General features: G+C 34.1%; 2 protein-coding genes across 7 annotated transcripts in view; one reads left to right on the top strand and one right to left on the bottom strand.

Annotated features, from left to right (window-relative positions):
• Window positions 1-27,680, bottom strand: part of qin (tudor domain-containing protein qin) — a 462,035-nt gene that overhangs the window by 372,198 nt on the left and 62,157 nt on the right. The window lies entirely within an intron of this gene.
• The window catches only part of LOC141387473 (uncharacterized), a 143,233-nt gene that overhangs the window by 111,877 nt on the left and 3,676 nt on the right, over window positions 1-27,680 (top strand). For 5 of the 6 annotated variants that reach the window (XM_073957277.1, XM_073957298.1, XM_073957287.1 and 2 more), the window contains 7 exons: window positions 1,642-1,886; window positions 1,969-2,346; window positions 6,169-6,719; window positions 9,497-9,710; window positions 9,780-10,279; window positions 10,391-11,292; window positions 11,366-11,571. In XM_073957277.1, the coding sequence (XP_073813378.1) occupies window positions 1,642-1,886; window positions 1,969-2,346; window positions 6,169-6,719; window positions 9,497-9,710; window positions 9,780-10,279; window positions 10,391-11,292; window positions 11,366-11,571 (2,996 nt within the window). The remainder of the gene's footprint in view (window positions 1-1,641; window positions 1,887-1,968; window positions 2,347-6,168; window positions 6,720-9,496; window positions 9,711-9,779; window positions 10,280-10,390; window positions 11,293-11,365; window positions 11,572-27,680) is intronic. The other variant, XM_073957317.1, reaches the window with a different exon arrangement.

Genomic DNA, 27,680 nt, shown 5'->3' on the forward strand with positions numbered 1-27,680 from the left:
TGTAACCAAAGATCCACTGGAGTTAGATGAGTAGGTTTGGCAGGTCAGTTGAAAAGGTGCAGTGTGTCGTGCGGGTTAGGGATACGCAGTGAGATGCAATAATCGGTTTTTCAATTATACGGTTTTCGTCAAAAATTTAAAACTCGATTTTCGGTTAGTCGATTATTTGAGAGTGTACTAAAAGTCGAGTTTCGATTATTCGTTAACTGCGGAAAACCGATCATAATCGACCATTTTCGTTGATGCAATCTGTGATGTACATATGTACAAAAAAGTACCGTCCATTACGCGGTTTTAGCACACCCAATAGTCAACTACGACTAATAGTCGTCCACGATTAATAGTCGACTACGAATAATAATAGACTACGACTAATGGTTTACTACGAATAATAGTTGACTCCGACTTTCGAAAGTCGATTAAGAATAATCGATTATACGATTTTCGCACAGTCAATAGTCGACTACGATTTTTAGAAATTTTACGGCTAATAACCGATTAATCGATTAACCGAAATCGGTTTAACGTATCCCTAGTGCGGGTCCATCCCGCATGCTGGGCAGATGTTTTGCACGGTGCGATCGATGTCTCACGTTCCTCAGCTGCGATAAATGGATTATGTTCTTAGAGGACCGCATTCACACGATAGTTGTTTGTGGCATCTGTGTGAATGATACTTAATCCTAAAATGATGTTTTGTGGTACAATTTTGAACATACTCAGATGAAGTACGACTTTAACCCTAAACGGTGTTTTTAAATTTTAGAGATTCCTGTGGTTTATGCAAGTTTTACAGATTTGATGTATTCTGAAACCTATAGTAAAATTTTATGACGAACAATTTTGTAGAATATTTTGATCTGATATGATCGCTTTTTAAAGGAGTTCTTGAACGATTTTTGAAAAAATAACCCATTGTTGAACCGTATGAGGGTTAATATTTTTAGCAAAAGTTTTCCCCACATGCTCCTCAGTAAAGTTTCCAAAGACATTATATACCTTAACACTATATATCTTAACTCGAATATTTCGAAAAAAATAGAAATGGGTGGAACTTGCCCCGCCTACTTAACTTACCTCCCGATGTTTCGAAAAAAATAGAAATGGGTGGAACTTGCCCCGCCTATTTAACTTACCTCCCGATGTAAACTTTAAAAACGCCGATGCACTTGTCTCATATTTTTAGCCCTACTTTCACAATCCACCGGGGTTTCCCCATCATTAAAAAATTGAATTTTATTGCACAGTGTAATAACCTAATTTTACAAAACGCAAACAAAAGTAATACACTGTGGGGGTTCACAACAAAGTCAGTGTTGCCACACATGTTTACTTTGTCTCCATGTTGATGCACATGATGCATTTAAAAATTCAGCAAATATTAGTTTTCGAATCCTCTGTAGTGAAATTTCGTAATTCTTCAGTGTTTGGTCTACAGAGATTGCTTTGATATATCAGTGGTCATCAGAAAAGAAAATCTACAATCGGTCTTTTGCCACTCTTTAATAGTTACTGTATTAACGAAGAAATCAATATAAAATCTGCATTTAATAGAATTTGAAAACAAAATGGTATTATACACAGAAATGACATCAAAATTAATATGTACTTATATTTTCTTAATTTCCTGCTTTATTTCAGCATTATTTCACAGTGTCAGGTGTATAACTGTTGATGCAAAGAACACCAATGAAAATGAAACCCATGCACCTGCCATCCAGACAGAACAATATAAATCCAACAATATTGAAGATAATGTTACGTTATCTACTGGGGACTCGGAGCTTAGTGCATCGGAACGTACACGGCGTTTAATTCCGTACATGTCCTTTTATGTGCCAGTCCAAGATCTGCCCATTAACCAACAGTATGCTGCAATACCAATGGTAACATTATAATTTCCAATTATTTTAAAGAAATCCCCCCAAACAACAAAACGATATTATTTTTTCTTTTTTGTTTTAACAGACAAAAAATGGTCCACGACTAAGTGCAACAGGAACATCTTCTGGGTCACATATTCCTCTACCACCACAATATGTAAACATAAAAACATTTTCGAGTCCGGGTGGAGCATCATATTTACAATCGCCAACAGCTGCTACACATTATCAGACAAGTGCAGGCGATGCCTATCATGCACCTTCGTACGGTGGTGGTGGCAGCGGTGGTGGTACACAAGTCCAAGAGCAGCAATATCAAGTGATACCAACAACTATAAAGTATGTCGATAATGGAAGCAACCACAAATATCCTGGACATCGCTTACTTTCTGGAGGGCCACCCGGTCCCTCAGCACCGTCATCTGGAATTAACTTGGCTGGCAATAAGATAAATCCCATTCGTGTGAGTATTGAAACGAAAAGGAAAAATGATGATGAAATTCATATAAATTCCATATAATAAATAATAACAGGAACGACTATTCATGTATTAGGGTGTCCAACCAATGAAAGAATAAAGCAACACAATTTTTAAAATGGTTGTTAACTGGATTTTCCAAGAACTTGGGCGGGCTGTTCGAAAGAACATTTGAGTGATAGAAGTTTGACACAGCATGGCTTGGATTGTTTTGGCTTATTTTATAAATTCAAAATTTAATTTTTCGAAAAACCAAAATACAATCTTATTTGTAGGACAAATATCGTCACTCATTCCAAATATCATCGATGTAGCATAGACATAACGTGTTTGGTGCATCAAATACATGAAATTGGCCGACAAAAACAATCGGGTATGTTCTGAGACTCACTTCACACCTCAAGCATTTTGTTCACACCGTTAACTCCTATTTTTTGCGAATTTTTTTGATCTAAGATTCATTAGGGTATTTAAAAAGAAGAGTACACCCTAGTCTGTCCATAAAATACTCGAAAAATTAGCGTAAATGGGGTGAACAAAATGCTTGAGGCGTGAAGTGAGAGGTAAAGTGTGTCTCAGAACATACCCGAATAGCGTTCTTCCTATGGCTGAAAATGATCTTCCCCAATTTTCAGCTGAATTATAGTGAACGGATAGGCGGACATGCATGAATCGACTAATAAAGTGACTCTATCAGGTATGTGGTGGAAATCGATTCGACTCGTTTTCCCCATAAATCGAAATCGTGTATTTCGAATTTTTGTTAATATTTTATTGAAATTGAAATTAGTTTTTAAAAATATTATTCAAATAAGGGGCGTTTGCGAAGCAAAACTGTATATATCATCAATACTCCCCGAATTTATACCATTTTGATTCTGCAAATCGAGTCGATTCGGTTTCATCACATACCTGTATGTATCCCTATGGGTCTATATCGTTTCCTTATGTACATATGTTACATACAAATGCACAAATACATAATACCCCTTCCCCTTAATATTCATGCGTTATCACAGTTAACCCATTTCGTCCCGAGCCATTTTTTTATTTATTTATTTTTTTAAGAAAAAATACTTTTTTATTGTAATTAGGAAACACTGATGTCAAAAATCTACTCAAAAAATTCCGATTTTTCATTTTCCCGGAAAATGGTGTTCGAAAATTCGAACACTGCCGCTTATCCCATATGTATTGAAGAAAAAGAATTGATTTATTTGCTGTTTTATTGATTTATTTTAACATTTTTGAATGAAAAAATTGTTAAAGATTGGTATTGGGGCCTTTTTGGGCCTACAAAACTTTTCCCCGGAAATGAGTCAGTACTGGTCCACGTTTTGTATTACCCCCATAGAACGGTACCGCTCAATTTTCGGGGGTTTTCAGGGATTTAGCTGCATTATCCTACATAAATGGATGTAATTTAATACATTTTTAGCCTTCCTTGGGGCTACTAAACTTTCCTTCAAAAATTTTTCAAAAAGACATAAAGTAATAAAGACCTGACAAAATGCATGCAACAAAAAAATGTTTACGAAACTATGTATAGAAACATTACCCTTAACAGGTTGCAGTTAATTCAAAATCGCAACCAAGGAGGAACATTTCATGTAATGATATCAGAAACGAAATTTATGAATTCAAGGATCTATTCAAGAATAATTCCATGTCAATTGGATCGGTAAATTCGGTTAAATACGTAAAAATGTATAAAAGACAAAAATGTTATATCACCATATCGTAACATAACATTATGTTAAATTCAAAAGCCATTCACTGAAGAATGATAGCAAAAGAAATGTCTTATCTTGTTGTATTTATGTCTTTGCTCAGTAGAACAGAACCTCCCGATTTTTGTTCTCAGGGTTTTTAGTATTTAGTTTAAATTTAGTATTTAGTCTTCTATGGGGCTATATTTTTCCCCAACAATTTGTCAGTACATTTCCACGATATAACACATTTAAAGAAGTGGGCGTGGTTGGTCTTTAGAACTACATAGATTCTGGGATGAAGGCACCATTTTTCGCAAATTAATTTTCAAGCCGATTCGCTCATAATTTGTTCAAATAGGGTAAGTGTACCAATAGTCGGCCTCTTAAGGATTTTCTTATTTTCAATCTTTCACCACTTCGAGCGAAAGTGACCAATTATATTGAAGTAAGTTTGATATGACTCGATATTTTGTGTAGTTTTAGATTTATAAGCACATTTTTAATTATTTTTTTTATATTTGTGCAACTTGAAATTTGTGTAAAAAAGTGCCTTTGTACCAATATTTGGCCACTTTATCCAATGGTCGGCTATGGCATGTACCTATAGTCGGCCACTAGTCCTATATATTATAAAATTCGTTATTTTTATTTTAAAAGTAAACAATTTGTACACTGACAATACATATTTCCATTCATATTACGTCAAATATGTAACAAAATATAGATTTATCTTAAACCAATTAATTAGCTAAATGACGTTCTTAAGTGGCCGACTTTAGGGACACTACCAAAAATGATTGCACCAATAGTCGGCCAATTACAACGGGCTAATGTCAAACCATGCATTCTATTGGATTAACCCCCAGTTTTTGTAACTTATTTTTGTTCGTTCGTCTATATTCGTAATAATTTAGGCATTCATAGCTCAGCCCCCAGGTGACATACACATCTAATTTTTCGTATACCCGTTCCATATATCATTAAGGATTCCTCATTTAAAAGTCAGCGCTCTACATTTGCGCTAAAGCGAGTAAATCGATCTACAAAATTTGACAATTCGTGTGAGAAGAATACAATTTTTTACAAAAACTGGGGGTAAATCACGATAAACATATTTTTTATTCAAAAATCTGTTTTAATCTGACTTTAGAGTACTTACTTAACGTTATTCTCAACGTTTGGCCTAGTTGACCTAATGATAATCGAAAAATTCATATTTTACACACCCATGTCGATAGCAAAATTATTTGCTAAAAATAGCAAAATTAAAAATATTTTGTAATAATTTCCTTACCATATGTATTCTTTAGACTATTCTCTACTATAATAAATTAAATTCTGAAGAAAAAATTTTCATTTTAGTATAATTACCGACCAAACAAAGTCGACATCATCACTATTTTTTCCGTAAGAGAGACGATTTACACTTGTGTTGAAAAGAAAAAGCCTAGCATAATAAATTACCATATCTACATGAAATTTGACACAAATATAGCTGGCAGTAGCGTAAAAGCCTACATAAGTTTATTTTGTTGTAATAATTATCATTTATTTGAGTTTGAATACAAAAATGGCCGACTATTGGTACTGGCCGGTAATAGGAGCTTTTACCCTATAGCATTTTAAAAAAAATAGGGAAGTCCCAACTGCCTCCGAAATTCTTCAAATATATTTTATATTTTCCTGTGGGACAACTTTGAATATTGTCTGCAAGTTTCATGAAAATCCGTTTAGTAGTTTTGTAGATTTTATACGATACATTTGTAATTTTTGAAAAATAGCGCTCTCCGAAGTTGTAACCTATTTTCATCTCCGTAAATTCTCTGAATATTTCAGGAAAATGAGTTTAGCCGTTTTTGAGTCTAAAAAATTAGTTGTTTTAAAAAATAAAGTATATTAACACCTTTGTTGGATAAATATAAATATTTTAAAACAAAAAAAAACTAAACAAACCGGTTGTAAATTGGTCGGGTTTTTCATACACGTACGATCGTCATTCTTTTATATATATTTATGTATATAAGATATGTAGATTAATTACACTCTAATACACATCTTAAAACTTCTTTCTTCCTTCTATTATTTTTTGGTGTAGCATAAAACTGTGCAGTATTTTCCACCATTGCCATCCCATTCTACCACCTCATCATCAACATTTGAAGCATCCTCGGTAAAACATCAACGACAGCAACAACAACAACAGCAGCATAATGTCGCTTATCGCCCACGAACAAAACAATCAAAAATCAATTTAACACCATTTACACCAGCCAATTCAGTGCCGGGAAATTTTGTGCCAATTGTTTATACGCCAGTAAACAGCAATAACAACAACATAGTCATAACATCACATGGTACATCCTCAAGCGACACCGATAATTCTCCACCAGCGACACCATTAAACGGAGGTGGAAAGCACCAACAACAAACTCCAATTGAATATTCCGATCCATTGCATGCATCAATTGATGTCGAGACTCCACACCATCGTCCGTCACCGTCTACGCACCAACACCAACAACCTCCTAATGTACATCAGCAGCATCGACTAAATCCTAAACAACCAAGCCCATATTTTAGTGTAACTCCATTGTCGTCTGGTAGTGAAACAAGCAACTCACAATATCAGAACACACAAGCTATTGGGTAAGAGTACATAGTATGTTATGTTATGTAAAGTATTTGAATAGTTTTACCAGATCCAGACAAGTGACTATGAATATCACTGCCCACTGAACTGTTATTCATCAATAGATTATTCCTTCATATAGGACAGAAATTATCTTTGACAGTGGTGGTATTAAATACATATCTAAGAAAAATCATTGTGATTTGTATGTAATATGGAAGTTTTAAACGCGGTTTTCTCGAAATGGCATTTTTGAAAGTGGTGTCCACTGTAGCTCGAAAAAGGATTATCAGATCTTCATATGTTATTGTGGGATTATTATACCCATAAAAAGCTTGTACTTAAGCGAGAGACTTTTTTCAAACAAGTATTTTGACGGAATTGTGGCGAAAAAATAAGACAAAACAAAAAGAAACTATCAGTTTATTTAGATAAAAATTGAAACTTTGACTTCACCATTTTTTTTAAATGGATATTTTTTATTTCTCTTTCGCTTAAGTACAGATTATTAGGTTCTTAATGGTCCCACGAAAACATACGCTGATCTGTTTATTCGTTCTCGAGCCACAGTGGGCACCGCAAACTGCTTTATTAAAAACAGTGTTTCACGCATATTGGGCAATGGCCTTATACACGGCAAAAATGTCGGGAATTCCCCCGAAAGTTACTCAAGAGGTTTTTCAAATTACACTGTGCAACAAAATGCAGCTCAAAGTCTGGGGTGGAAAATTCCTATTGGAGATGAAAGCCCTTGGTGAGTATATACAGAACCCCGAAGGACAGATTCGCCGTGAGTCGAACTTTCGCGATACGGCGTGATGAATATTTTGCTGGAGACCCAAAAAGCCATCTGGAATCAGCGTTATATCTTTGTGCGCTGTTGTTTAAGCTTATATTTAAGATGATATGTCTTCAGTCAAATCAAATGAGGATTTTTTTCGTAGAACATTTCGACCTTCTAACTCGCTTCCTTTTCGTCCTTTATTTCAAGAACCGTAATAAAAGTGGCACAAGATGACATTTTTCCGCTTCGAAATATTCTACAAAAATGTCGCTCGGAAGATTTTAGGTACGGTTCCCAAAGACATAAAATCGTTCGGTCGTTTTTCAGCCCTATATCTATTTATTTCAATATATTATTGTTAACCTATTGATGACCGAGAATTCTCGGAGTCATTAGAACTGTTGCATCTCGTATTGCTAAGCACGTTAATGTAATTACTTTTTGGAATAAACATCCGGATATCCGAATAATGGAACCGGTTATTCTGATATTAAAAACGAAATTTTTATCCGGTTTTTATAAACCGATTAACCGTATATGTCATTAGAAAGCTATTAAAATTGTCAATCAGATATGATTAATATGCATTAGACGTTTTAAGCGGCTTTGGTGCTGGATCAAAAAACCGTATTTTTGAACTGTTTCTTACGTTTGTGAGGATACATTTCTGTGCGTGAAAAAATTATAAAACGGTTAAATTTTTGCATAACGAACCCATCAAAATACGTTTTTTAATTATGAATAAACAATATGAGAGAACATTTTTTTATATTTTGTTTAAAAAAGATATAATGTGGAAAAGAGATTACAAAGAAAACATGGTCGATTACACTATCCATCGGTAGTCTATAAAATAGTCAATATATTACAGGAGGAAAGCCCATTTCCAGTGGCAAAAACAGGCTATAGGCTATTTCTTGTGCCATTTTTGGGTGTAAAGTAACTAGGATCAATGAGTAACTAGTTACATAACTATGCCAAAGTAGACAATTGCTATTTATTGAACAACTGGGTAGATCTACCCATGCACAGTGGCCAAATTTCCGAAAATGAAACCAGCGACCCAAAAACCATAAGAACCTAAGGTTAGGTCTAAATTCATTCATTTTTAGTACATTTTAAACATGGCCACTGTGCCATGGTATAAGTAAAGGAAAACAATTTTAAAGAACCTTGGTTTTTCCTCATATAAATTTTAAAATTAGTGAACACAAAAGCAACAAGTGGGTAGTGGGTTCGTTTATAATACTTTTTTGGGAATTTTATAAAAAAAAACGCGAAAAATGAATGAAATGTGAAAGTTTCTCCAAATAATCGAATTGTGGATATGATGAAATGAATGTTTCAATGCAAAGCTGAAGAATTTCTTCCATACAAATGTTCTAAAAAAAATTTTAAAAATCATTGAATTCGATTGTTTTTAACATTGTTTGGGTGCACAAAAACATACACAGATTGTGGATATAATTTTGAAGTTTTAGTAACACTCGAAAGAAAAAATATAAACTGACAGAAAGCTTTAGCCAACCCTTCTAATTAAACCATGGAGCTACATCTTTACTTATACGATGCACAGACCATTTTTAGTATGTGGAAAAAACTCTATTTCCATTTTTTTTATATAACAATAACTACAACTTTGAGAGAAAATCAAAATTCTAAACGGTTTACAACAAAATGATATCTTTTATTTTATGATATTTAAAAGTTTAAACCTAAGTTATTGCCTTCAGTTTCTATTAAAAGTCTTCGGTCTTCGATACTTAATAACAAGGTTTAATTTTAATGAATATTATCGACAATTGCACTAAACTTTAAAGTGTTAATATGTATCCTTCAAATTTTGTAAAGCAGAGAATGTGTAACATTCTATATTTTGCATTGTAAGACGTAATTCTGCCATTATATTAAGATTTTTATATGTGCAAAACAAAAAATGTCATTATAAAATCAAAACATTGGTCACTATCATAACCGCATTCATTCAATTTTACTCATGTAACATTGTAGACATTCAGCCAGTTATGAATATCCCCAACAACAACATCACCATCATAATAATGCGGAGATTGTCCTTATTGATGGCTCACCCCGACCACCAAAACATTCGCAACAGTTAACACTCACCGGGTCGAAACAACAGCAATATCGAACAAAAACTACACAATTTCGTCCTTCAAAGCCCGAAAATTTTTTCGCAACAGAACAGGAGCACATTGAACAGGTATTGAAGTGTACATACAAGTGCTTTAACTCATGTAAGATCAAAGCAAAACATTTCGTTTATTTTTAGCAACGCACACGTTACAGTAGTGATAAACATCCCCATTCACAGACTCAACCGCAACAATTGGAGCAGGACGAAGGACAACACCAACTAACAAAACCAAAATATCGTGAACGCGTTAAACAACCACCTACACACATATTTGTTCTTAGTTCGACGGTAGCACCAAATGATGATGCATCATTTAATACTTTGTCCCCAATTCACTCATCCCAAAGTCCCCATTACCCTCCTGCAAGATATCCACAGCAACCCAGTGCCATACATAATCATCACCGTTCCGTATATACACGGCCAGAACACAACCCATCTCCTCAAAACATACGAAACAACGCGGCGGCATTAACCATTCCATCCCAAGCACAGTCACAACAAGCACTCGGTGAACAAATCCTTACAATTCCAGTTCACAATCTATTCAGTGATTTACGACATTATCAGCACAACAATCATCATTTTGCTTCGCCACAGACACAACAGGGTGTACATTATGCAAAAATAAATGGGTAAGTAGGTGTGTCCTAGTATAGTACACATCACAAACGTGTTTACCATTTCTTCACATTGTTCCATAGAAATATCTCTGATTTATTTCATTTAAAAATCTTTTGTGATAGACCTTCAACTGCACAATACGCCGACTACCCTGTAGATGAACCAAAACAATCCTTGGACGAGGACCACGATAAGGAAGCGTATCGACAACAAGTACAACTGCCCATCAAACCCACACTTGGTCCACCAACACATGCCTTCATAATAGTGACTACAGCAGCGCCACCAACTTACAATCAACCTGTAATCCAAGAAAACTATGGTTCAACAATGAGACCTTTGTACAACAATAAAGCGAATATCAAATTGCAACCTGTACTGAAAGAGAAAAATGTTAATTATCCAACCATTAGACAACCAAATCCAACGATAAGGCCTTCTATTACCCTAGCACCTACCACTCCCAATACCATGACTGCCGACATTGCTCCCAAATATGTTTACGTTAAAGAAGAATTTGGACAAAAACTGTCCACTCCACCAATAAAACTGAAACCTGTGCCAAAATATGAAAATGATAATCACATTCCAACAAAGCAACAGACACATGAGTTGCAACACTTACTACCAAAACCACCGGTTGACGGTCAGGGACACAATGAACTAGGAACAGCGGATGCCGCTGTCCGACCGCAACAACATACTTTATCCGATCCCAATGAACTGCCCGACATACGAACTTCATCACTGGCTGAAATTTTGCACAAGTTACAGGAGACCAACCATTTGCCACACACTTTGACACCAGATAATATTGACAATTCCATAAAAACACTCATTCGCATATTAAACAATTTGAAGAAGACCCAAACGATTGTGGCCAATCCTCCGCAGCATCATGAACAGTCCCCTTCGATTTCGCCAGATTATGATTATGCAACGGGTAGTGATGAACAAGATGGTCAGGAATTACCACACCAAGATGACGATGTACGTTTATCGCCTATACCAGCTAATACACCAAGTAAGAGTTGTTTGTATTTCTTTTATTTTATACATACATATGTAATGTGGTTTAACATGTGCATATTTTTCAGACAAACATCCCGGGCCCAGCACGGGAAGACCCGGTATTGATTATCCAAATTATGCTGCAATTCCGCAGACTTCATTTGACTGTTCACAACAAAGGTACAAAGGATTTTTTGGAGATCCGGAAACTAATTGCCAAGTATGGCACTATTGTGATCTAAATGGTGGCAAGGCATCGTTTCTTTGTCCGAATGGAACGATTTTCAGTCAGGTAAAATTATAAATAAATTCATTTTGCTTATTACATGACATTTCGTCTTGGATGACGAAACAACTCATTAAGTTGTTGTGTGCGTGGAATCCTGATCGATATTGCAAAATTATAGACGGTTTATATTATAAGTTTTTGTAGGGTTAACCATCTTTATGATGATTTGTTTGCCGTAAACGAGTTGATATATGAAACCCACTGGGTTTATTAAATCCGGCTATATATAAACGTAGTATTACGTATTTTTTGTACATTAAACTAATACCCTAGACAAACGGCAGAATTAATTTGCATTAAAAATTCCTTAATTTGAATTAATTTTTCACCCTGACAGACGATAGTTATTGCATCTATGAAACAGCTGTTTGTGTTGTTTGTTTGTAGCCAACAAACTATTTCATAAAGTTTTATAAAAGTTCGCCAAAATATGCGAAACAAATATACTTTCTACGATTGACATATTTATCACGATAAAGCAAAAATAAATTTATTTTTTAATATTATTATTTTAATATTATAAAAATGTTACAAAACTGTAAAGAAATATTTGAAGAAGATATTATTCTCGATAGAATTGGTATGGTGAGTAATTTCACAAACATTTCGTGAAATGTCGGCGAAAATTGCTGATTTGTTTCCCTTTTTTATTTTCATAAACATGGAAATTTGACAAAAGACAAATGATTTTCAACAGTATTGCCATATTGAAATTGCTAAATCTATATATATAAAAGAGCTTAGTGATGACTGAGTGAGTGAGTGAGTGAGTGAGTGAGTGAGTGAGTGACATGTATATCATCTCCCAGACGAAACCGCTGAAGCTAGAAAGCTGAAATTTTGACTGTGGGTTGCTGTCGGTGTGTAGGGGTGAGATAAGGCTGGGTTTTTGGAAATTCGACCTATAAGGGTACGAAAAGTACTAAAAGGTACTAAATATGGTACCCTTTGTATTAGGCAAACGGGAAGAGCTAGAATTCTGAAATTTGGAATGAGGGTAACTGATGGAGAGTTAGAAAGATGTACCAAGGGGTTTTGGTAAATTCGATCTCTAAATGTACGAAAAGTACTATATTTAGTACAAATTGTATATTTTGAATGGATTTAGCTAGAAACTTGGAATTTGGTATGGAAATGAAGGTTGGGAAGTGGTGTTTATAAAAGGAAATGGTTTGTGAAATTTGTACTCATGTGTACGAAAAGTACTAAATGGTACTAAATTTAGGACAATTTGGATTTGGGTGAACGGATAAAGCTGGAAACTTGAATTTTGGAATTAAGATTACTGTTGAAGAGTAGGATTGAGATATGAGGGTGGTTTTGGAAATTCGTACTTATGTGTACGAAAAGTACTAAATTTAGTACAGCTTGGATTTGAATGAACGGATAGAGATAGAAACCTGAAATTTGGAATTAAGGTTACTGACGGAATATAGGATTGCGATATGGGGTTAGTTTTCGAAATTTGTACTAATGTGTACTACAAGTTCTAAATTGTACTAAATTGAGGACAATTTGGATTTGGGTGAACGGATAAAGCTGGAAACTTCAATTTTGGAATTAAGATTACTGTTGAAGAGTAGGATTGAGATATGAGGGTGGTTTTGGAAATTCGTACTTATGTGTACAAAAAGTACTAAATTTAGTACAACTTGGATTTGAAAGAACGGATAGAGCTAGAAACCGGAAATTTTGAATTAAGATTACTGACGGAGTATAGGATTGCGATATGGGGGTAGTTTTCGAAATTTGTACTAATGTGTACTACAAGTTCTAAATGGTACTAAATTTAGGACAATTTGGATTTGGGTGAACGGATAAAGCTGGAAACTTAAATTTTGGAATTAAGATTACTGTTGAAGAGTAGGATTGAGATATGAGGGTGGTTTTGGAAATTCGTACTTATGTGTACGAAAAGTACTAAATTTAGTACAACTTGGATTTGAATGAACGGATAGAGCTAGAAACCTGAAATTTGGAATTAAGATTACTGACGGAGTATAGGATTGCGATATGGGGGTAGTTTTCGAAATTTGTACTAATGTGTACGACAAGTTCTAAATGGTACTAAATTTTGTACAACTTGGATTTGGGTGAACGGATAGAGCTGGAAACTTGAAATTTCGAATTAAGATAACTGTTGAAGTGTACGATTTATATATGGGGTAGTTTTAGTACTTATGTATACGAAAAGTACTAAATGGTACTAAATTTGGTACAATTTGGATTTAGTTGAATGAATAGAGCTGGAACCCCGCAATTTCGTACTTACTTCGTACTAAATATGTTATCCATGGTATTAGGCAAACGGGAAGAGCTAGAATTTGAAATTTGGAGCGAGGGTCACTGATGGAGAGTTATAGAGAGAACCCTTTGGTATGGTTTTTGGAAATTCCACCTATAAGTGTGCGAAAAGTACTGTATGTTACTAAATTTGGTACCAATTGTATATTTTGAGCGGATATAGCTACAATATTCAAATTTGGTATGGGGATCAAGGTTGATAAGTGGTGTTGTTATAAGGAAAAGATTTTGGAAGTTCGTACTTATGTGTACGAGAAGTTATAAATGGTACTATATTAGGTACAATTTGAATTTGGGTGAATGGATAGAGTTGAAAACCTGAAATTTGGAATTTAGATTACAGTCGTGAAATATGGGGGTAGTTTTGGAAATTCATACTTATGTGTACGAAAGGTACTTAATGGTACGAAATTTGGATTTGGATAGACCTGGAAAATTGAAATTTGGAATTAAGATTACTGATGGATTGAAGGGCTGAGGTAGTTTTGGAAATTCGTACTTATGGGCACGAAAAGTACTAAACGGTACTAAATTTGGTGCAAATTGGATTTGGGTGAACGGATCAAGCTGGAATCCTGAAATTTTGAATTTATTTACTTTTGGAGTGTAGGATTGAGGTAGTTTTGGAAATTCGCTCTTATGTGTACGAAATGTTGTATACGGTACTAAATTTGGTACAATTTGGATTTGGGTGAACGGATAAGGCTGGAATGCTGAAATTTGGAATTAAGATTACTTTTGGGGTGTAGTTTTGTAAATTCGTACTTATGGGTGCGGAAAGTACTAAATTTGGTCAAATTTGGATTTGGATAGACCTGGAAACCTGAAATTTGGAATTAAGATTACTGATGGAGTGAAGGACTGAGGTAGTATTGGAAATTCATACTTATGGGTACGGAAAGTACTGCATGGTACTAAATTTGGTACAATTTAGATTTGGGTGAACGGATAGAGCTGGAATCCTGAAATTTGGAATTAAGATTACTGTTGGACTGTAGGATTGAGTTAGTCTTGGAAATTCCTACGTATGGGTACGGAAAGTACTAAATTTAGTACCATTGTACCAAATTTAGTACAATATAAATTTAGGTGAACGGACAGAGCTGAAATCCTGAAATTTTAAATTAAGATTTCTATTGCGGTAAGATTGAGCAAGTTTTGGAAATTCATACTTAGGGGTGCGAAAAGTACTAAATGGTACTCAATTTGGATTTGGATGCACGGATAGAGAGGAAATTCATACTTATGGGTACGGAATGTAGTAAATGGTACTAACTTTGGTATAATTTAGATTTGGGTGAACGAATAGAGCTGGAATCCTGACATTCGGAATTAAGATTACTGTTGGACTGTAGGATTGAGTTAGTCTTGGGAATTCATACTTATGGGTACGGAAAGTACTAAATGGTACTAAATTAGGTACAATTTAAATTTAGGTGGACCGATAGAGCTGGAATCCTGAAATTAGGAATTAAGATTACTTATGGAGTATAGGATTGAGGTAGTTTCGGAAGTTCGTACTTATGGGTACGGAATGTACTAAATGGTACTAAATTTGGTACAATTTATATTTGAGTGAACGGATAGAGCAGGAATCCAGAAATTTCGAGTTAATGTTATTGTTGGAGTGTAGGGTTAAGGAAGTTTTGGAAATTCGTACTTATGGGTACGAAAAGTACTAAATGGTACTAAATTAGGTTCAATTTGGATTTGGGTGAACGGAGAGAGCTGGAATCCTAAAATTTAGATTACTGTTGGAGTGTAAAACTGAGATAGTTTTGGAAGTTCGTACTTATGGTTACGAAAAGTACTAAATGGTACTAAATATTGTACAATTTAGTTTTGGATGGACGGATAGGATAGAATCCTGAAATTTGGAATTATTGTTGGAGATACTTATTGAAATTCGTACTTTCATACGAAAAGTATTAATGGTATTATGAATAGAGATGGAATTCGGAAATTTGGTATTATAGACCCTCTTGATGTGTAGGGTTGAGATATGGATGTGGTTGTGGATATACGTACAATAATTGTACGAAAATTACAAAATGGCACAGAATTTGGTTAAATTTTTTATTGTGTAAATTAGTAGAGCTGAAATTGTGAAATTCGGAATTATGTATACGTATTTTTGTATACGAAAAATACTAAATTGTGGTTGGGATTTAGGTTTGAATAAAAGGCAGTAGTTTTTTAACTTATACATATTATAAGTACTGAATTTGGTACCAGTTTGGCATTGCTTGAAGGGATATAGGAGGAATTTTGAATTGTATGAGGGATGGTGATGGTGTTTAGATAAGGATTTTTTGAAATGCATACAAATTCCGAAATTAGGCTGAAGGCTGGCTGACTTATTGAGAAATACGAAATGTACTGAATGGTATTAAATTTGACGTTGGTGTACCAATGAAGCTGGGATTATATAATTAATGTGTGCAAAGTACAAAATTGCAATAAATTTGATATTGGGCTAAGGAAAGGAAGTGGAATTCTGGTATATTATTTATTTGTTAGGTTCATTGTAAGAAGTGGTCGTACAATAAATATACTGGAAGTATTAAGTAATGCTAAATATTGAAGCACTGGTATTGAGTGAATCGATAAATGAAATTTTTTGTGAGGATCACTGTTGAGATTGGATCAGAATGTTTATTAAAATCCACATTTAAATGTATGAAAGGTTTCTACATGTATTGGGTGAATAAGTAGAGCTAAAACTGTAACATATGAGCTAAGGTTCCGGATTCTAAAAATTGTACTGAATAATGTACTATTGTTTCCATGTTAACACGAATTCGGTTTCTAAATAATGTAATAATTGTTCCACAAATATCCCAGACGGGACAAGGGAGACTTCTCTCATATCAATGAGTGCACCCCGATTCATATTAGCTCAATGATATGGGACCTACTGTTTATCGCCGAGTCCGAACGGCGTGCCTTACGACACCACTTGTACATAAGTTTTACATGGCTGAAATACTCAGGAAATGTCGTCAACATTACTATGGAGTATTTTGTCACCGTCGAAAATTTGATGTTGCCTGACCGGGGAATCTATCGGTTTTCTACATTTTGATATCACAAATTCCAAAATTCGGTTGGAAAATGTGGATAAAATTTTCGAAATACCCATAATAATACCCACATGGACTGAAATGTAAAAAGTAGGCCGTTGTTGAAGTATATGTAGAGGTATTTTTTTTTGTGATTCGATCAAAACATGTACGAACAGTACTTGAAAGAAATTAAATATCAATTCATATATATATATATATATATATATATATACAGTCGAAATCGCTTATAACGTCGTCGTTTATAACGTCATATCGCTTATAACGACGAAATCCTAAAGTCCCGAATTTCTGCCCTTTATATTTCACACAAATAAATATTGTTTATAACGTCATCGTTTATAACGTCATATCGGTTGTAACGTCGGTTTTTTTGTGAAATAATTTAATTTTGCTATCGGTTATAACGTCGAAGGAGAAAAAATTCTCTCAATATTTTTTTGTATGTATATTTTTTCAACCTAAAACAACTACATTACGGCAACTAAATTACGACTCACATGTAGGTAGTCTCAAGTCAATTAAAGGGGTGTTTCTTATGTTGGTATTCAAAAGCCCAAACTAAAGTAACAGACTGTTTTAAAAAGAACCATTTCCAATATAAACGTAATATATCTGTCTTCACCTTTTCACCTCTCTTATAAATATCGTTTATAACGACTATCGTTTATAGCGTCCGATTTTGGTCGATCCCTTGACCGACGTTATAAGTGATTTCGACTGTATATATATATATATACTAGCAAAATGCCCGCTACTTTGTATGCGGAAAAGGAATAATATTCAAATAAACAATATTTAATACAGTTTTAGCTCTACTTGTTCACCCAATGCCAATGGTATTACATGTAGAAACCTTTCATACATTTAAAGATGGATTTTAATAAATATTTTAATAAATATTCAACAAATTTCATTTATCGATTCACTCAATACCAGTGCTTCAATATTAAGTATTACTTAATACTTCTAGTACATTTATTGCACGACCACTTCTAAAAATGAACCTGACAAATAAATAATATACCAGAATTCCACTTCTATTCCTTAGCCCAATACCAAATTTATTGCAATTTTGTACTTTGCACACACTAATTATATAATCCCTGCTTCATTGCTACACTAACGTCAAATTTAATACCATTTAGTACATTTCGTATTTCTCAATAAGTCAGCCAGCCGTCAGCCTACTTTCAGGATTTGTATGCATTTCAAAATATCCAAACACCAACACCATCCCTCATACAACAATTCGAAATTCCACCTTTATCCCTTCAAGCAACGCCAAACTGGTACCAAATTCAGTACTTTTATCCAAAATTAAATCCCAACCGCAATTTAGTATTTTTCGTACACATAAGTACGTATACATAATACCGAATTTCACATTTCCAGCTCTACTAATTTACACAATAAAAATTTGAACCAAATTCTGTGCCATTTTGTAATTTTCGTACACTTATTGTACGTATATCCACAACCACATTCATATCTCAACCCTACACATCAAGAGGGTCCATAATACCAAATTTCCGAATTGCATCTCTATTCATAATACCATTAATACTTTTCGTATAAAAGTACGAATTTCAATAACTAACTCCAACAGTAATTCCAAATTTTTAGGATTCTACCCTATCCGTCCATCCAAAACTAAATTGTACCAAATTTAGTACCATTTAGTACTTTTCGTAACCATAAGTACGAACTTCCAAAACTATCTCAGTCCTAAACTCCAACAGTAATCTAAATTTCAGGATCCCAGCTCTCTCCGTTCACCCAAATCCAAATTGAACCAAATTTAGTACAATTTAGTACTTTTCGTACCCATTAGTACGAATTTCCAAAACTTCCTTAACCCTACACCCCAACAATAACATTAACTCGAAATTTCTGGATTCCTGCTCTATCCGTTCACCCAAATATAAATTGAACCATATTTAGTACCATTTAGTACATTCCGTACCCATAAGTACGAATTTCCAAAACTACCTCAATCCTACACTCCATAAGTAATCTTAATTATAAATTTCAGGATTCCCGCTCTATCGGTCCACCTAAATTTAAATTGTACCAAATTTAGTACCATTTAGTACTTTCCGTACCCATAAGTACGAATTTCCAAGACTAACTCAATCCTACAGCCCAACAGTAATCTTACTTCCAATGTCAGGATTCCAGCTATATTCGCTCACTCAAATCTAAATTATACCAACGTTAGTACCATTTAGTACTTTCCGTACCCATAAGTACGAATTTCCAAAACTACTTCAATCTTACACCCCATAAGTAACTTTAATTATAAATTTCAGGATTCCATCTCTATCTGTTCACCCAAATCCAAATTGTACCAAATTTAGTACATTTAGTACTTTCCGTACCCATAAGTATGAATTTCCAAAACTACCTCAATCCCTCACTCCATCAGTAACCTTAATTGCAGATTTCAGGATTCCAGCTCTTTCTGTGCATCCAAATCCAAATTGAGTACCATTTAGTACTTTTCGTACCCCCTAAGTACGAATTTCCAAAACTTGCTCAATCCTGCACCCCAATAGAAATCTTAATTCAAAATTTCAGGATTCCAGCTCTGTCCGTTCACCTAAATTTAAATCGTACCAAATGTAGTACCAAATTTAGTACTTTTCGTACCAATAGGTACGAATTTCCAAGACTAACTCAATCCTACAGTCCAACAGTAATCTTATTTCCAAATTTCAGAATTCCTGCTCTATCCGTTCACTCAAATCTAAATTATACCAAAGTTAGTACCATTTAGTACTTTTCGTACCAATAGGTACGAATTTCCAAGACTAACTCAATCCTACAGTCCAACAGTAATCTTATTTCCAAATTTCAGAATTCCTGCTCTATCCGTTCACCCAAATCTAAATTGTACCAAATTTAGTACCATGTAACACTTTCCGTACCCATTAGTATGAATTTCCAAATCTACCTCACTCCTTCACTCTTAATTCCAAATTTCAGGTTTCCAGGTCTATCCAAATCCAAATTTTACCAAATTTAGTACCATTTAGTACTTTCCGTACCCATAAGTACGAATTTCCAAAACAGTAATCTTAATTCCAAATTTCAGCATTCCAGATCTATCCGTTCACCCAAATCCAAATTGTACCAAATTTAGTACCGTATACAACTTTTCGTACACATAAGTACGAATTTCCAAAACTACCTCAATCCTACAATCCAAAAGTAAATAAATTCAAAATTTCAGGATTCCAGCTCTATCCGTTCACCCAAATCCAATTTGCACCAAATTTAGTACCGTTTAGTACTTTTCGTACCCATAAGTACGAATTTCCAAAACTACCTCAGTCTTTCACTCCATCAGTAATCTTAATTCCAAATTTCAGTTTTCCAGGTCTATCCAAATCCAAACTTAGTACCATTAAGTACTTTTCGTACACATAAGTATGAATTTCCAAAATCATTTCCTTATATCAACACCACTTCCCGACCTTGATTCACATACCAAATTTGAAGATTGTAGCTATATCCGTTAAAAATATACAATTGGTACCAAATTTGGTAACATTCAGTACTTTGCGCACACTTATAGGTGGAATTTCCAAAAACCATACCAAAGGGTTCTCTCTATAACTCTCCATCAGTGACCCTCGTTCCAAATTTCAAATTCTAGCTCTTCCCGTCTACGAAATTGCTGGGTTCCAGCTCTATTCATTCAACCAAATCAAAATTGTACCAAATTTAGTACCATTTAGTACTAAAACTACCCCATATGTCCATCGTACACTTCAACAGTTTTCTTAATTCGAAATTTCAAGTTTCCAGCTCTATCAAAGTTGTACAAAATTTAGTACCATTTAGAACTTGTCGTACATATAAGTACAAATTTCGAAAACTACCCCCATATCGCAATCCTATACTCCGTCAGTATCCTTAATTCCAAATTTCAGGTTTTTAGCTCTATCCGTTCATCCAAAACCAAGTTGTACTAAATTTAGTACTTTTCGTACACATAAGTACGAATTTCCAAAACTACCCCTATATCTCAATCCTATACTCCGTCAGTAATCTTAAATCCAAATTTCAGATTTCCAGCTCTATCCTTTCACCCAAATCCAAATTGTACTAAATTTAGTACCATTTAGTACTTTTCGTACACATGAGTATGAATTTCACAAACCATTTCCTTTTATAGACACCACTTCCCAACCTTCATTTCCATACCAAATTCCAAGTTTCCAGCTAAATCCGTTTAAAATATACAATTGGTACTAAATTTAGTACTTTTCGTACACTTACAGGTCGAATTTCCCAAAACCCTCCCAAAACATCTTTCTAACTCTCCATCAGTTACCCGCATTCCAAATTTCAGAATTCTAGCTCTTCCCGTTTGCCTAATACAAAGGGTACCATATTTAGTACCTTTTAGTACTTTTCGTACCCTTATAGGTCGAATTTCCAAAAACCCAGCCTTATCTCACCCCTACACACCGACAACAACCCACAGTCAAAATTTCAGCCTTTTAGCTTCAGCGGTTTCGTCTGGGCGATGATATGTCAGTCACTCAGTCACTCACTCACTCACTAAGCTCTTTTATATATATAGATATATATATATATAACAGAACAGGTCTCTTGACCTTTATATCGCACTCTGCATTTTGCACCATTATATAGCTTACGGATCAGGCGTATAATTTTCGGAGGAATCCCATTAATATTCAGTGTATCCCACAAAGCAGGTCGGGACACAGTATCAAACGCACGTTCAAAGTCTACGAACAGGATAAGCCTCTATATCCTGTTATTTCATGTTATTTTCAATAGACTGCTAACAATTTTGGAACCTCTCCCACAAAAGCTCAAAAATTTTCCCTAATGTGATGTACACGATAACTCTTGAATTTAGTGATCGATTTGGTAAAAACTTTGTATATCGCTAAATTTCATCCACGCATGGAACAGGTTTGAATACGGGCTATATCAGTTTACTCCTTCAAGTACCTCCCACAAAAAATTTCAATTGTCCGATTTACCCGAAACTTTGCACATCGTAAAATTTCTTCCAAACGTACATACAGTTTCAAGAAGGTCTATAAGGGCACCTCCCTCACAAAAGTAACAGTGCGGTGCAATTTCGAGGATCCTTTGGACATTTTTACCAAAGGTACTTAATGCGATCCTTTTACAACGACATTCATGCGTCCTTTCATAATGACATAATACGTCTTATCTTAGCTCATGTGATATTAGTGAAGCAGTTGTCTGCCAGTATTCTATTACACTGTACAACAATATTGAACTTATTTTAAAATTACAAGAAACCCCGCACAGATTATGAAAGAGGACCGAAAAAAAGAAGACACGTGTATCGGCGTTTTGAAAGTTTACCTCGCGGAGTAACCTAAATATGCGTGACAAGTTCCGCCCATTTCTACAGGTTTTCAAATATTCGACATCAGATTCCTTGGAATCCTTGCATGGGCCTAAAGTGTCTTTGGCAATATTACTGACAACAATGCGGGGTATCTTTTTATGGAAAAAAAATTAACCCTCATGAGAGTCACTAAACGGGTCTTTATGGTCCCTTTTTTCAAAAACGTTTAAAAACTCCTTTAAAATGTGATCGCATCAGACCAAAATTTTACAAAATTATTTGTCATAACATTTTACTATAGGTCCCCGAATACACCAAAACTCTAAATCGTACCTAAACGCCAGGAATCTGCCAAAAATAAAATCACATTTTAGGGTTAATGTTGTACTTTATCTGAGTTTATTAAGTTTGTCCCAAAAAAACTTCATTCTAGATGGAAGACGTCAAAGACAAAAATTCTCCATCAAATTTTAATATAAGTCGCCGAATAAATAAAATATGTATTTACAATACATATCAAGAAAATATATACGTCAAATTTGCCAACAAAATACCCAAATATTTTTTTCAATAAATTTGTTTTGTTCTTTTTTCGAGCTGATGCATGAAAGTAACATGAAATTTAGTTTTAAACGAAAGGTGTTAAAACAAGAAATATTTTACACAAAATTTCACTGTAAGCCCAGAACAAACTATATATCTAAGTAAAATACTTTGCTAAGAAAATGACAAATGACAAATTACAAAAATAGATATTATATGTAGAAATTATTTGTTAAACTTTTAGACTGTTAATTAAAATTTATTCCATACTGAGTCCAAAGACATAAATACAACAAGATAAGACATTTCTTTTGCTATCATTCTTCAGTGAATGGCTTTTGAATTTAACATAATGTTATGTTACGATATGGTGATATAACATTTTTTTCTTTTATACATTTTTACGTATTTAACCGAATTAACCGATCCAATTGACATGGAATTATTCTTGAATAGATCCTTGAATATATAAATTTCGTTTCTGATACCATTACATGAAATGTTCCTCCTTAGTTGCGATTTTGAATTAACTGCAACCTGTTAAGGGTAATGTTTCTATACAAAGTATCGTAAACATTGTTTTGTTGCATGCATTTTGTCAGGTCTTTATTACTTTATGTCTTTGCTGAGTCAAATCTCCTAAAATATTTCACTTTTGGGGATTGTGTCAAAAGAAGAAATATTCCAAATCAAATTTCATTATGAGACTCTTAACAAAAGAAATTTGTAGCTATAATATTTAACATCTCCAGAATCTTTCGCTTTTATATATGATTTAGGACCTTATTATACCGTTTTTATTCAAATTTTCGTTATCTGCGGTCACAAAATATATTTTATTAATGTGTTTTCATAATAAATTCTTTCAGAAGATTATATAGGGAAAATATTGATAACCCAGATCGGACTTTGTAAAATTACGTATTTTAGTACTATAAACTAAAATAACATCATCAGGATAAGTCATAGGTTCCTGATATTTTATGTGAAAATGCGGGGATAGTCTACGGCTATTGTCCAGTGAATATATACGAGTCCTAACATCCATGATTTTGGCATGGTCCTAAATACTATAATGATGGCAGCTACTCCTGCTCTGACAAAATTGAGTGAATTAACCCTTGAAATCGATGTAACTAGCCATATCCTAACTAAATTTGCTATGATCATTAATGATACACACATGTATGTCAGTTTCTAGGGTTAATTCAGTCAATTTTGTCAGAGCAGGAGTAGCTGCCATCATTATAGTATTTAGGACCATGCCAAAATCATGGATGTTAGGACTCGTATGTCGGATATATTCACTGGACAATAGCCGTAGACTATCCCCGCATTTTCACATACAATATCAGGAACCTATGACTTATCCTGATGACGTTATTTTATCTTGCTAACAACAAGACCACTAAAGAAGAGAAAGTGGAAAAACTATATAAGCCAATCACGTATATACCTGGACTTTCGGAGAGACTTTGCAATTCAAACATCTACAATAAGGATACCTACCAATTAGCCCTAAAATCTAAAAATAACGTCAATAGCCTATTTAGTAGAACAAAATCTAAAATAAACAATGACGATAAGAGCAATGTAGTGTATAAGATAGGTTGTAATGGAGACGGAGCCAACTCTTGCAGTGATTATATGTTGGTACAACAAAGACTAAACTTAACCCCCTGTTTACACATGCAAGTGACAGTTCGAAAAATACCAATACACTCACACATATTCACTGCCAAACCAACTAACAACCTCACTGCCGAAAATCTCCTTGTCAGTAATCAATGTAAGTGCTTTGAAAGTAACTTCAATTTTTTCCGAACGTTTACACATGCAAGTGTCAGTTCGAGAAAATTGAAGTTTCGACTATAATATGTATACACAACTGTCTGCAAGTTACTTGCATGTGTAATCCTTGGGTTAGACCAGGCTATCAGGACACAAATCTGATCAGAGAACGGACAAACCACTTGAACAGAAGACGGCGCTTGCAGCACTTTGCACTATGACTGGGCATAAACCAAATTTTAAAGACGTTAAAATATTGACACAAGAAAATAATTACAAGAGATGGTTTGCCTTAGAAATGTTAAATATAATAAATGTTCCAAACGAAAAAAGAATGAATTTTAAGACTGATACGGACCATTGTGCACACATTTATAGAAACTTAGTTCATAAACATAAACGGACAAAAGCTTAGTTTAGCATAGACGGTGTAAGAAACCTGTTGCTTTTCTCAGTAAAGAAAGAATTTTGCGTGTTAGTACGATTTTCCATTTGTTAATATGTGTTATTTTTAGTATTTCCCTGAAGATGACTGCAGATTGCAGCCGAAATATTGGAAAATAAAAATAAAATATACCAATTCTTTTATTGACCTTAAGCCGAAATAAACCAAACAAAGGATAAATACAAAACAGGTCAAAAATAACAGCAACACAAATTCAAAAAAAACCTTTTGCTGACAATTGGATAAAAAAGAATTTCACTTGAACACTCGGTGGTTGAACACGATGTTTCCGCTTCGGTTGTTAAAACGAGAATGCAAAATGAAATTCATTAGCAACGTTCGGTTTTAAGATAAGATATTTTTGTCGGAAAGTTAATACGTCCAAACAAGTACACAAAATTCTGAAAACTCCCTTAATGCATAATTTTTGCGAAAACAAATTCCGAATATTAGTTCCCATGTTTTGTCGGGTTCACAACTGTTGGTTTCTTAGATAATTGTTAGAACATTTTTGCCAAAGCTCAGACATGGGTTGCTTAGTCTCAAACAGTGCTTGCGAGTAGGATTCAGACTCTGAGTCGTAGTCTGTATCGCCCTACTTCCGGCGAAAACCTTTTGTTTTCATTATTTTTTATGGCTTGCACGAACTCTATCACTTCCAGAAAAAAGTAAACTTTTATGATATTATTTACTTACATATGTCATCGATACTATAGCAGGATATACAACCAGTTTTGAATAGAGAGGACCAGTAGACAATTTTCGATTGGAAATATTCGCACTCGCGGATTCGAGTTATGCTTCTTTTCGTAGGTATTTAATTAATAGAAATCGTTTAGATTACACTTGCGAATTCGTCGGTGTCATGCTTAAGTGTTCCATACGCCATTTTTGACTCTTTGAGATACAGGTGGTTCCTAGGGTTTTCCGGTATGCTCTTTCTGAATTTCTAGTCGGCTTTCTTCTATCTGCTCTAGTTTCCGAGATATCCACGCCTCGACGGAAAAGCATAAACTTTTTTCAGTTATGAAATTAATATTTTAAAAACTTAGAAGTTTAAAAACATATTTCAAAAATCAGAATTTTAATTTTCGATTTAGAAGTATTTAATTTATTGAGGCAAATATGGATTTTTTTTGTCACTTTGTTCCATGTGATTTACAATATTTCACATTTGTGTCATAAGTGCGGATATGGAACAAATCGACAAAAATTCTTTTTTAAAAAAAATTTCTATAACTTTTATATTCCAATTCATATTCCTCAAAATTTTTGCAAATATGTTCTATATACTATTATTAATATTTCAAGTCAAAAATATAAATATTTGCTTTAGTCAGCTCCACACAGTTGTGACACAAAACAAAAAATGCGATTATCTCAAAACGGGCAAATGGCGTATGGAACATTTAAGCATGGAAAACCATGCAGAATATTTTTATATACCTTATAGTACGTTTATATATAACCGGATTTAACAAACACACTGGGCTTCAAATGTCATTTCCATTGCTTATATTTCAAGTAAATCCTCATAAAGGAGGTTAACCCTGTAAAAGGTTATAATATAAACATGGCCTTTAAGTAGTTTATAGAGAGAAAAACACTAGCGATATTTGGTGGTAGATATACAACTCTTGTGCTAGGGTTTTTTACAACCAAGTGTGATCGTATTTTTTGTGAATATTGTAAACAAATCAAAACATCTTAACATCGTCGTCAGTCTATCTTTTAGTTTCAGTTTTATTACGATTTTTTTCCTAAACAATTCATTTTTCTTGGCCTCTTTTCTTTTTCTTTTCCCATTTGTTCACCAAAACAAAACACCGACATAAAATAGAACTCGCAACTCAACTTGGTTGAGCGGCAAAACAATCAGCGTTATAGAAACTTGTAAAAATAAAATACAATGATTACAATGGTTTTTGGTTGAGTAAATTAACAATTCTGTGGTAAATAAAACGGTCATATATTTTGTTGTTGTGGTATTGTAAATAGTTGTACATCTACAATATTTACAATATGTACAAAATCTACAATACCATTTTACCATGGTTTGTGAATACCGCTACTGAGTCAATAATTACCTTGAAGAATTACTGTATACAAAATTCCGTCTTCTTATGCAGAATGGGAGTACTGTTGGGAGTACTATTCGACATCTTCACGAATAAAGGATTACATTCAACGTGGATCTATTTCTCTGAAGCAATTAGAACCCACAATAAGTGCGAATGTGGTTAAAAATGTTGGACTATACCAAAGCATAAACCTATATGGGCACCGACGTAGTCCGGGAATACCCTCGGGGCCCGGGTAAATTTTTAGTCATATTTTGTATATTTTACTCCCAAAATATCAAATTTTGTCCGTTGGGCGTCATAAAATGCAAGAAATCATTAACCCATCGTTGGACACATATATTGTTTGTCACATTCGTAACAAATGAGTCTGGCCAGACCCACATAATTATTTATATTTTTGTAATAAATTTTATTAACATTTTCATACAAAAAGTCGTGGATTAAATTAAAAGGATCCTAATTGTATATAAAAAATCCTTATTTGACAAAAAAAAAAA

The sequence above is a fragment of the Musca autumnalis genome, unplaced genomic scaffold, assembly GCF_047663935.1.
Source record: "Musca autumnalis isolate F117 unplaced genomic scaffold, ASM4766393v1 scaffold_1, whole genome shotgun sequence".
Lineage (NCBI taxonomy): Eukaryota > Metazoa > Arthropoda > Insecta > Diptera > Muscidae > Musca > Musca autumnalis.